We start from the raw sequence: 12,353 nt of genomic DNA on the forward strand, positions 1-12,353 counted from the left end.
GAGTAATGTCTGAGTATTTCCTCTCCTCTGAATCCCGTCACTGATACTCAGTTGTATACCCGCTGTCTGAGACCTGCTGGGCGTCTGTGCTGCTCGGCGTCACCACCTTCTGCCCCTGTGACCAGGTTCTCCAGCCCCGGAGGATCGGACCACGTTCCACGGTTCTTCTCTATTACTTGGTTTTGCCTCAGAAACTGCATTTTTGATGTTGCCCAGAAGTTTTCTATAGGATTAAGATCCGGGGATCGGGCCGGCCGCTCCATGACGTCAGTCTTGTTGGTCTGGAGCCGAGATGTTGCCCGTTTACTGGTGTGTTTGGGGTCGTTGTCTTGTTGGACACCCATTTCAAGGGCATTTCCTCTTCAGCATCAGGCGGCAGGACCTCTTCCAGTAATCTGATGGATTCAGACTGATCCATGATCCCTGGTCTGCGGTAAATAGGCCCAACACCGTAGTCTGAGACACATCCCCGTATCAGGATGCTTGTCCACCATGCTTTACTGTCTTCACAGTGCACTGGGGCTGAATTCAGTGTTTGGGGGTCGTCTGACAAACTGTCTCCGGCCACTAGAACCAGAAAGAACCATCTCGCTTCCATCAGTCCACAGAATGTCTCTTCAGGCCGGTCAATGGGCTCTTTGGCAGATTGTAAGCTCTTCAGCCCACGTCTTGTTTCCACAGTGGGACTTTGCGGGGGCTTCTTGCAGATCGCTCGGCTTCACATCGGCGTCTTCTCATTGTAAGGCCTCTTTCACCCGGGCGTCATGTTTTTGGGCCAGATAAGATACGTGTGCATCGTGGGAAAATGCGCACTTTTTCTGCGCGAGTGCAAAACATTGTAATGCGTCATGTTTGGTACCCAGACCCGAACCCGGACTTCTTCACAGATCGGTGTTGTGTAGATTGTATTATTTTCCCTTATAACATGGTGATGGATCATGTGACGGACCATGTGATGAGCGCAGTGACGTCACCACAGGTCCTTTTCCTGTGCACAGCAAAGATGAAGACAGAAGAGATGCCGGCTGCGCGATCAAGTAGATTAAGGGGAGTTAAATTATTATTTTATTTTTTGTTAACCCCTCCAGCGCTATTGTACTCTGCAGTCTGTATTCAGAATGCTATTATTTTCCCTTATAACCGTGTTATAAGGGAAAATCATAATGATAGGGACCCCATCCCGATCGTCTCCTAGCAACCGTGCGTGAAAATTGCACCACATCCGCACTTGCTTGCAATTTTCACGCAGCCTCATTCACTTCTATGGGGCCTGCATTGCTTGAAAAACGCACAACATAGAGCGTGCTGCGATTATCACACAACGTGAAAATCACCGCTCATGTGCACAACCATAGAAGTGAATGGGTCCGGATTCAGTGCGGGTGCAATGTGTTCACCTCGCGCATTGCAACCGGGCGGAAATCTTGCCCATGTGAAAGGGGCCTAACAGGACTCACAGGTGACTTTACACCTTCTTTCATCTTCCTGGAGCTGATTGTTGGCCGAGTCCTCGCCATTTTGGCTTTTCTTCTATCCATCTGAATTGTAGTTTTTTGCTTTCTTCCACGTCTTTCAGGTTTTGGTTGCTATTTTAAAGCATTTGCGATCATTTTAGCTGAGCAGCCTATCATTTTCTGCACTTCTTTATATGTTTTCCCCTCTCTAATCAACTTTTTAATCGGGGTGCGCTGTTCTTCTGAGCAATGTCTGGAACGACCCATGTTCCTCAGAATTTTAGAGACCAATGCAGTGTAACCGGCAGGTACGACATTTGCTGCCTTCCTTCCTTAATTAAGGGCAATCATTGCCACCTGTTATTCAAAGAATGAATGACCTCACTCATTGAACTCCACACTGCTATTATTTCGAACATGCCCCTTTCTATTAGTGATTCTATTACACAGAATCAGCAGCAGCAGGTCCTGACTGTTGGATTTCTATTGCTCTACTGCACCTGCCAGTAAATTATTTGCCATGTAGAAATATAATTTCTACCAAAAACTGTGACTGATCAGGTTAGTGATGTCTGACTGCTATTATTTTGAACACAACTGTAGTTATTAGATCTCCCCTCAGTTGTCTTTTTACTGTGAATAACCCTAATTTTGATAATCTTTCTGGGACCTGTAGTCCGCCCATTCCAGTTATTACTTTAGTTGCCCTCCTCTGGACCCTCTCCAGCTCTGCTATGTCTGCCTCGTTCACAGGAGCCCAGAACTGTACACAGTCCTCCATGTGTGGTCTGACCAGTGATGTGTAAAGTGGCAGGACTATGTTCTCATCACCGCCATCTATGTCCCTTTGATGAGTAAAGGGTTAAAATAATGAAAACCTCAGCACAGTGCTCAGGACGTAGCGAGGGGGTCCACCAGGTGGACGGTGCGAGGTGGGGGTCCACCAGGTGGACGGTGCGAGGTGGGGGTCCACCAGGTGGACGGTGCGAGGTGGGGGTCCACCAGGTGGACGGTGCGAGGTGGGGGTCCACCAGGTGGACGGTGCGAGGTGGGGGTCCACCAGGTGGACGGTGCGAGGTGGGGGTCCACCAGGTGGACTGTGCGAGGTGGGGGTCCACCAGGTGGACTGTGCGAGGTGGGGGGCCACCAGGTGGACTGTGCGAGGTGGGGGGCCACCAGGTGGACGGTGCGAGGTGGGGGGCCACCAGGTGGACGGTGCGAGGTGGGGGCCACCAGGTGGACGGTGCGAGGTGGGGGCCACCCGGTGGACATAATGTGCAGCAGTGAAGCCTGAGGTTCTAATAGATGTAGAAATAGTGGCAGAGTGCACGCCGTGTGCAAAGATGAAAAAAGGTGAATTTACATGGGACTGCGCATCCTGCTCCAGCCCGACCCGGCTCATGGTTTCCTCCTTTTTGGTCTCTTGCAGCAACATGTCGGATGGGATGATAGTCGACCTCATCGCGTCCTATCTGGTGCTGCCCAACCGATTCACGTTCCCTCTGAGCGGCCAGGTGAATACGGCCCAGCTCCGCTTCCCCGTACCGCAGGTGAGTAACGGACGAGAGAGACTTTATTGTCATTGTACAAGAAGTGCAGGAAGCGGAATTCCGAGCGTGTCCTAGAGACAGCGCCCCAAAAACGATCCAGAATCATAACGCCCGTAACAATTCATCTGATTGCAGAACTATTCACGTAGCGATCTGCGTTACGTCACAAGCTCCTGACTGTGGCGGGGGGCGACGGACCCCCAATAATGCTCCTCAGGAGAGAGGCCCCAGTAATCTCCTCTTTTCTCCACACTGTTACGGCCTCCGTACCGTAAAGTAATACCGCCACGTAACAGGCGCCTAGAGACGCTCTCTTTAATTGCCACAGAAAAACCACGTGTTGATTCGCCTCTTTAACCAAAGACGTGTCAGTCTGAAACCTGGCCCCCGAGGAGCTCTGTACTGCGAGCCGTCTCAGCGCCATCGGTGTCGCCAGGCTCCTACCCGGGTCTCTACCAGTCTGACCACTAGCCGGGGGGACGGGGTCAGTCTGAAACCGGACCCCCGAGGAGCTCTGTACTGCGAGCCGTCTCAGCGTCATCCATGTCGCCAGGCTCCTACCCGGGTCTCTACCAGTCTGACCACTAGCCGGGGGGACGGGGTCAGTCTGAAACCTGGCCCCCGAGGAGCTCTGTACTGCGAGCCGTCTCAGCGTCATCCATGTCGCCAGGCTCCTACCCGGGTCTCTACCAGTCTGACCACTAGCCGGGGGGACGGGGTCAGTCTGAAACCGGACCCCCGAGGAGCTCTGTACTGCGAGCCGTCTCAGCGCCATCGGTGTCGCCAGGCTCCTACCCGGGTCTCTACCAGTCTGACCACTAGCCGGGGGGACGGGGTCAGTCTGAAACCGGACCCCCGAGGAGCTCTGTACTGCGAGCCGTCTCAGCGTCATCCATGTCGCCAGGCTCCTACCCGGGTCTCTACCAGTCTGACCACTAGCCGGGGGGACGGGGTCAGTCTGAAACCTGGCCCCCGAGGAGCTCTGTACTGCGAGCCGTCTCAGCGTCATCCATGTCGCCAGGCTCCTACCCGGGTCTCTACCAGTCTGACCACTAGCCGGGGGGACGGGGTCAGTCTGAAACCGGACCCCCGAGGAGCTCTGTACTGCGAGCCGTCTCAGCGTCATCCATGTCGCCAGGCTCCTACCCGGGTCTCTACCAGTCTGACCACTAGCCGGGGGGACGGGGTCAGTCTGAAACCTGGCCCCCGAGGAGCTCTGTACTGCGAGCCGTCTCAGCGCCATCGGTGTCGCCAGGCTCCTACCCGGGTCTCTACCAGTCTGACCACTAGCCGGGGGGACAGGGTCAGTCTGAAACCTGGCGCCCGAGGAGCTCTGTACTGCGAGCCGTCTCAGCGCCATCGGTGTCGCCAGGCTCCTACCCGGGTCTCTACCAGTCTGACCACTAGCCGGGGGGACAGGGTCAGCGCTGACATCACTGTCTCCATTTCAGGGCGTTTTGAGAGTTTATCTCCTCGAGGCCGAACACCTGATCCCGAAGGACAATTATCTGAAGGGCATGATAAAGGGCAAGTCTGACCCGTACGTCATCCTGAAGGTGGGCAACCAGAGCTTCAAGAGCCGGACCATCAGGGAGAACCTTAGCCCTCACTGGAACGAGATGTACGAGGTGAGAGGACGCGCCCCATGTGACCTACATGTAGTGTATGGTAGATACTGTGTGGTATACAGCAGATATCTGCCCCCCCCCCCCCGTGTGTGGTATACAGCAGATATCTGCCCCCCCCCCCTGTGTGTGGTATACAGCAGATATCTGCCCCCCCCCCCCCCCTGTGTGTGGTATACAGCAGATATCTGCCCCCCCCGTGTGTGTGTGGTATACAGCAGATATCTGCCCCCCCCCCCTGTGTGTGGTATACAGCAGATATCTGCCCCCCCCCCCCCCCCCGTGTGTGGTATACAGCAGATATCTGCCCCCCCCCCCGTGTGTGGTATACAGCAGATATCTGCCCCCCGTGTGTGGTATACAGCAGATATCTGCCCCCCCCGTGTGTGGTATACAGCAGATATCTGCCCCCCCCCCCCCCGTGTGTGGTATACAGCAGATATCTGCCCCCATCTCCCCCCCCGTGTGTGGTATACAGCAGATATCTGCCCCCCGTGTGTTGTACCTACCTGTGCCCAATCTCCTGCATATTGCAGTGTCCGTGCTGTGCGCAGTATAACCCGTGTAATACACGTGCTGCTCAGGATATCTACATGTATGTGCCGCTCCACCTGTGACTCCGCCCTTTTTCCACAGTTCGTCATCCATGAGGTTCCCGGGCAGGACCTGGAGGTCGATCTCTACGACGAGGATCCGGACAAAGACGACTTTCTGGGAAGGTAATGTCGGCCGGATGTGGAGGGGGCTTACGTGTTACGCGGATGGTCATACATGTAACGTGTGCACATTGTGTCCCGCAGTCTGGTCATTTGTCTGGAGGGCGTCATGAAGGATCGGATGGTGGATGAGGTGAGTGAGGTGGCGGTGGGTGAGCAGTGATTGGCGGCTGTCCTCTGACCTCCGCGCCTTCCCTCCGCAGTGGTTCCCGCTCAGTGACGTAGTCAGCGGCTCCGTCCATCTGAAGCTGGAGTGGCTCTCCCTGCTGGCTGCTCCGAATAAGCTGCAGGAGGTAAGTGACCACAGCCTGACCAGTGACCTGATGACACTGTACTTACCTCAGAGACGAGCGGTGACCTGATAACACTGGACTTACCTCAGAGACGAGCGGTGACCAGATAACACTGGACTTACCTCAGAGATAACACTGGACTTACCTCAGAGACGAGCGGTGACCTGATAACACTGGACTTACCTCAGAGACGAGCGGTGACCTGATGACACTGGACTTACCTCAGAGACGACCGGTGACCTGATGACACTGGACTTACCTCAGAGATAACACTGGACTTACCTCAGAGACGAGCCGTGACCTGATAACACTGGACTTACCTCAGAGACGAGCCGTGACCTGATAACACTGGACTTACCTCAGAGACGAGCCGTGACCTGATAACACTGGACTTACCTCAGAGACGAGCCGTGACCTGATAACACTGGACTTACCTCAGAGACGAGCCGTGACCTGATAACACTGGACTTACCTCAGAGACGAGCGGTGACCTGATAACACTGGACTTACCTCAGAGACGAGCCGTGACCTGATAACACTGGACTTACCTCAGAGATAACACTGGACTTACCTCAGAGATAACACTGGACTTACCTCAGAGACGAGCCGTGACCTGATAACACTGGACTTACCTCAGAGACGAGCCGTGACCTGATAACACTGGACTTACCTCAGAGACGAGCCGTGACCTGATAACACTGGACTTACCTCAGAGATAACACTGGACTTACCTCAGAGATAACACTGGACTTACCTCAGAGATAACACTGGACTTACCTCAGAGATAACACTGGACTTACCTCAGAGACGAGCCGTGACCTGATAACACTGGACTTACCTCAGAGACGAGCGGTGACCTGATAACACTGGACTTACCTCAGAGACGAGCCGTGACCTGATAACACTGGACTTACCTCAGAGACGAGCCGTGACCTGATAACACTGGACTTACCTCAGAGACGAGCCGTGACCTGATAACACTGGACTTACCTCAGAGACGAGCCGTGACCTGATAACACTGGACTTACCTCAGAGACGAGCCGTGACCTGATAACACTGGACTTACCTCAGAGACGAGCCGTGACCTGATAACACTGGACTTACCTCAGAGACGAGCCGTGACCTGATAACACTGGACTTACCTCAGAGATAACACTGGACTTACCTCAGAGATAACACTGGACTTACCTCAGAGACGAGCCGTGACCTGATAACACTGGACTTACCTCAGAGACGAGCCGTGACCTGATAACACTGGACTTACCTCAGAGACGAGCCGTGACCTGATAACACTGGACTTACCTCAGAGACGAGCCGTGACCTGATGACACTGGACTTACCTCAGAGACGAGCCGTGACCTGATAACACTGGACTTACCTCAGAGACGAGCCGTGACCTGATAACACTGGACTTACCTCAGAGATAACACTGGACTTACCTCAGAGATAACACTGGACTTACCTCAGAGACGAGCCGTGACCTGATAACACTGGACTTACCTCAGAGACGAGCCGTGACCTGATAACACTGGACTTACCTCAGAGACGAGCCGTGACCTGATAACACTGGACTTACCTCAGAGACGAGCCGTGACCTGATGACACTGGACTTACCTCAGAGACGAGCCGTGACCTGATAACACTGGACTTACCTCAGAGACGAGCCGTGACCTGATAACACTGGACTTACCTCAGAGATAACACTGGACTTACCTCAGAGATAACACTGGACTTACCTCAGAGACGAGCCGTGACCTGATAACACTGGACTTACCTCAGAGACGAGCCGTGACCTGATAACACTGGACTTACCTCAGAGACGAGCCGTGACCTGATAACACTGGACTTACCTCAGAGATAACACTGGACTTACCTCAGAGATAACACTGGACTTACCTCAGAGATAACACTGGACTTACCTCAGAGATAACACTGGACTTACCTCAGAGATAACACTGGACTTACCTCAGAGATAACACTGGACTTACCTCAGAGATAACACTGGACTTACCTCAGAGATAACACTGGACTTACCTCAGAGATAACACTGGACTTACCTCAGAGATAACACTGGACTTACCTCAGAGATAACACTGGACTTACCTCAGAGATAACACTGGACTTACCTCAGAGATAACACTGGACTTACCTCAGAGATAACACTGGACTTACCTCAGAGATAACACTGGACTTACCTCAGAGATAACACTGGACTTACCTCAGAGATAACACTGGACTTACCTCAGAGATAACACTGGACTTACCTCAGAGATAACACTGGACTTACCTCAGAGATAACACTGGACTTACCCGAGTACTGATCCGGTGACGTCTCTGTGTCTTTTCTTCCAATTTAGACGACAACTGGTTTGTCCACCGCCATGATCATCGTGTATTTGGACAGCGCCAGTTGTTTGCCGGTAAGTGATGTATTATGAGACAGGGAGACGCCCACCTCTCCGTGTCGCCCGCATCGCCCACTAACCATGTCCTATTCTTCCTGCAGAGAAACCATTTTGAATATTCAAACAGCGAGTACTCGGTCCAGAAGCAGCGGAACACCCCATCCCTGAAGGTGAGGAGCAGCGGCGCCCCTTCTCACTGTGTTCATGTTCTCTGCTGTTCTCTGATCCCATGTTCTGTGTTCGGTGCAGAGTGAGAAGGAGCCCAGCTCGTATGTTGTCATGTATGTGGGGAAGAAGTCAGTGAAGAGTAAGGTAAGTGGCTGCAGGGGCCCCGGGGCCCAGCTTCTTCATTACCGTCTCCTGCCCTGGTCCTGCTCACACAGCCCCAAGCTGATGGCGGGGGTGACTGCAGTGTCATGGCTGCCCTCCGTTGTCCATCAGTAACTCTCTTCTCCTGACAGACCTGCTCCGGCTCCATGGACCCCGTGTGGGAACAGGCCTTCGCTTTCTTCATACAGAACGTCTATATGCAGCATCTTCACGTGGAGGTAATATGGCCGCACGGCCTGAAATGGCAACTGCTGCAAGATTTAAGGCGGAAGGGCTTATGAGATCCCCGCCCGTGTGAGCGGGACGGAGCCAGAACAGGATCTCAGCTGTAAAGTGGAATGTGCCCATTCACTGACAGCAAGCAGAGACTGCAGAACAGAGAATCATTAGTGTGAACTGATCCTCTGCCCCGTCCTCATGAGTCTGTCTCTCCAGGTGAAGGCCGAGGACAGGCAGTGTGCCCTGGGCATGCTGGACCTCCCGCTGCATCGCCTCCTGACCAGCGAGGACATGACCATGGACCAGAAGTTTCCACTCACTAACTCCGGGCCCAACAGCTTCATCAAGATGAAGATCATCCTGCGGGTGAGTGTGAGCGTGTCCCCCGCGTGTTCTCCGTCCCCCCGGGCGTGCCCTCTGTCCCCCCCGCGTGTTCTCCGTCCCCCCGGGCGTGTCCCCCGAGTGTTCTCCGTCCCCCCGGGCGTGCCCTCTGCCCCCCCCCCGCGTGTTCTCCGTCCCCCCGGGCGTGTCCCCCGTGTGTTCTCCGTCCCCCGAGCGTGTCCCCCGTGTGTTCTCTGTCCCCGAGCCTGTCCCTAAGCATGTCCTCCATGTCCCAGGTTCTGCACATTGAGGATCCAGACCCGGACTCAGTCTATGCAGGAATTAACTCCTTGAAGCACGGACCAGTCTCCATTAGGCGGAAGTCCCAAGAGAAATCCCATGGAAACCAACGCAAACCCAGTGACTCCCAGCAGCGTCAGCAGATCCACTATGTCCCACAGAACAAGCTGATGCGGAAGGAGAGCATGGACAGCGCCAGCCAGCGCATCAACCAGGCCGGCTCCGTTCAAAAAGCAATCCCCCATCAGACCCCAGGACAGGCGGCTCCTCGCACCCCCAACCTGAAACACCTGCAGAGAATGGCCCCCAGCCTCCTCTCACTCAGCTCGGTGGCCTCCTCGGTGTTTGACCCCAGTGAGGACCCCAGGTAGGTCTGGTTAACCCTTGCGCATGGACAGGAATGCCCGATACAGCAGAGAACTAATAGTCACCTTCATATTTCCAGTGGTCCTGGTGAGGTGACTGGAGAGATTAACATCTCTGTCCGATACGCCTCACTGCGGCGCTCCCTCATCGTGTCCGTCAATGGCTGCAGGTAAGGTGGAGCCCCAATGTCGCCCGGACCTCACCCCATCCGGCAGTCACTTAACATTGCCTTCCGTGTTCTCACCAAGGAATCTGATCCAGTGCTCGAACCATGGAGCCGATCCCTACGTCCGCATCTACCTGCTCCCGGACCGGAGGTGGGCCAGCCGCAAGAAGACGACGGTGAAGAGAAAGACCCTGAACCCCATCTACAATGAGAGGTGAGAATCCTGTGACCAGACATGGCGGCTCCGCTCAGTAGTTAGGCCCTCTACATTAGTGCTGGGCAGATCCTAGGGCCACAACAGGCATTCCCATCAACCTCTCTATATACTGGGGTCCTCCTAGGTATTGGGGGCTCCGGGATTCCCAGTGTCTGACCCCCCCCCCCCCCCCCCCCCCCCCCCTCTCTTTGTCTTCCAGGTTTGAGTTTCTGGTTTCCCTTGAAGATGCCAAGAAGCGGACGCTGGACATCGCAGTGAAGAACAACCGGCCGTTCGGATCCCATGAGAGGAAGGAGATGGGGAAGGTGAGTGATGAACACAGCAGTACGGACTACTACTCCCCTCATCTGTATGCTCGGCCCATGGGCTGAATCTCTTTTCCTTCTCCTCACAGACGCTGGTGGACCTGTCCAGAGAAGATATCGAACAGGGATTCACCGACTGGTAAGTCTACAGACTAACGGGACCGCAGCCCATCGACAACTGGGCAGACGGTGAGACCACGCACATGACGCTTCACCGGGGAGCACACGTACATGGAGGCCGGGCACACACATGACGCTTCACCGGGGAGCACACATACGACGCCTCACCAGGGAGCACGTGACACACAGCATGGACTGCACGTACATGACGCTTCACCGGTGAGCACACGTGACACACAGCACGGACTGCACACGTACATGGAGGCCGGGCACACACATGACGCTTCACCTGGGAGCACACGTGACACACAGCATGGACTGCACACATACATGGAGGCCGGGCACACACATGACACTTCACCAGGGAGCACATGTGACACACAGCATGGACTGCACGCACATGACGCTTCACCGGGGAGCACACGTACATGGAGGCCGGGCACACACATGACGCTTCACCGGGGAGCACACATACGACGCCTCACCAGGGAGCACATGTGACACACAGCATGGACTGCACGCACATGACGCTTCACCGGGGAGCACACGTACATGGAGGCTGGGGAGCACACATGACGCTTCACCGGGGAGCACACATACGACGCCTCACCAGGGAGCACGTGACACACAGCATGGACTGCACGCACATGACGCTTCACCGGGGAGCACACGTACATGGAGGCTGGGGAGCACACATGACGCTTCACCGGGGAGCACACATACGACGCCTCACCAGGGAGCACGTGACACACAGCATGGACTGCACGCACATGACGCTTCACCGGGGAGCACACGTACATGGAGGCTGGGGAGCACACATGACGCTTCACCGGGGAGCACACATACGACGCCTCACCAGGGAGCACGTGACACACAGCATGGACTGCACGTACATGACGCTTCACCGGGGAGCACACGTGACACACAGCACGGACTGCACACATACATGAAGGCCGGGCACACACATGATGCTTCACCAGGGAGCACACAGCACATGCATGACACTTCACCGGGGAGCACACGTGACACACAGCACGGACTGCACACATACATGAAGGCCGGGCACACACATGATGCTTCACCAGGGAGCACACAGCACATGCATGACACTTCACCAGGGAGCACACGTACATGGAGGCTGGGGAGCACACACATGACGCTTCACCGGGGAGCACACGTACGACGCCTCACCATGGAGCACATGTGACACACAGCATGGACTGCACGTACATGACACTTCACCGGGGAGCACACATACATGAAGGCCGGGCACACACATGACACTTCACCCGGGAGCACACGTGACAGACAGCATTGACTGCACACATACATGGAGGCCGGGCACACACATGACGCTTCACCGGGGAGCACACATACATGGAGGCCGGGCACACACACATGACACTTCACCCGGGAGCACACGTGATACACAGCATGGACTGCACACATACAAGGAGGCCGGACACACAGCACGGACTGCACACATACATGGAGGCCGGACACACAGCACGGACTGCACACATACAAGGAGGCCGGGAGCACACGTGATACACAGCATGGACTGCACACATACATGGAGGCCGGGCGCACACGTGACACACAGCACGGACTGCACACATACAAGGAGGCCGGGCGCACACGTGACACACAGCACGGACTGCACACATACAAGGAGGCCGGGCGCACACGTGACACACAGCACGGACTGCACACATACAAGGAGGCCGGGAGCACACGTGACACACAGCACGGACTGCACACATACATGGAGGCCGGGCGCACACGTGACACACAGCACGGACTGCACACATACAAGGAGGCCGGGAGCACACGTGACACACAGCACGGACTGCACACATACAAGGAGGCCGGGAGCACACGTGATACACAGCACGGACTGCACACATACATGGAGGCCGGGCGCACACGTGACACACAGCACGGACTGCACACATACATGGAGGCC

The 12,353-nt window shown here is 55.3% G+C and overlaps 1 protein-coding gene across 1 annotated transcript in view; it reads left to right on the forward strand.

Moving 5' to 3' along the window:
• ESYT3 (extended synaptotagmin 3) overlaps window positions 1-12,353 on the forward strand; it is a 55,406-nt gene that overhangs the window by 39,414 nt on the left and 3,639 nt on the right. Inside the window, exons 8-22 of the mRNA XM_044274497.1 lie at window positions 2,884-3,004; window positions 4,456-4,632; window positions 5,266-5,348; window positions 5,430-5,478; window positions 5,549-5,638; window positions 7,996-8,058; window positions 8,145-8,213; window positions 8,293-8,355; window positions 8,505-8,591; window positions 8,809-8,958; window positions 9,210-9,580; window positions 9,659-9,748; window positions 9,828-9,959; window positions 10,162-10,267; window positions 10,357-10,406. Coding sequence (XP_044130432.1) covers window positions 2,884-3,004; window positions 4,456-4,632; window positions 5,266-5,348; window positions 5,430-5,478; window positions 5,549-5,638; window positions 7,996-8,058; window positions 8,145-8,213; window positions 8,293-8,355; window positions 8,505-8,591; window positions 8,809-8,958; window positions 9,210-9,580; window positions 9,659-9,748; window positions 9,828-9,959; window positions 10,162-10,267; window positions 10,357-10,406 — 1,701 coding nt within the window. The remainder of the gene's footprint in view (window positions 1-2,883; window positions 3,005-4,455; window positions 4,633-5,265; window positions 5,349-5,429; window positions 5,479-5,548; window positions 5,639-7,995; window positions 8,059-8,144; window positions 8,214-8,292; window positions 8,356-8,504; window positions 8,592-8,808; window positions 8,959-9,209; window positions 9,581-9,658; window positions 9,749-9,827; window positions 9,960-10,161; window positions 10,268-10,356; window positions 10,407-12,353) is intronic.

The sequence above is a fragment of the Bufo gargarizans genome, unplaced genomic scaffold, assembly GCF_014858855.1.
Source record: "Bufo gargarizans isolate SCDJY-AF-19 unplaced genomic scaffold, ASM1485885v1 original_scaffold_1790_pilon, whole genome shotgun sequence".
NCBI classification, from domain to species: domain Eukaryota; kingdom Metazoa; phylum Chordata; class Amphibia; order Anura; family Bufonidae; genus Bufo; species Bufo gargarizans.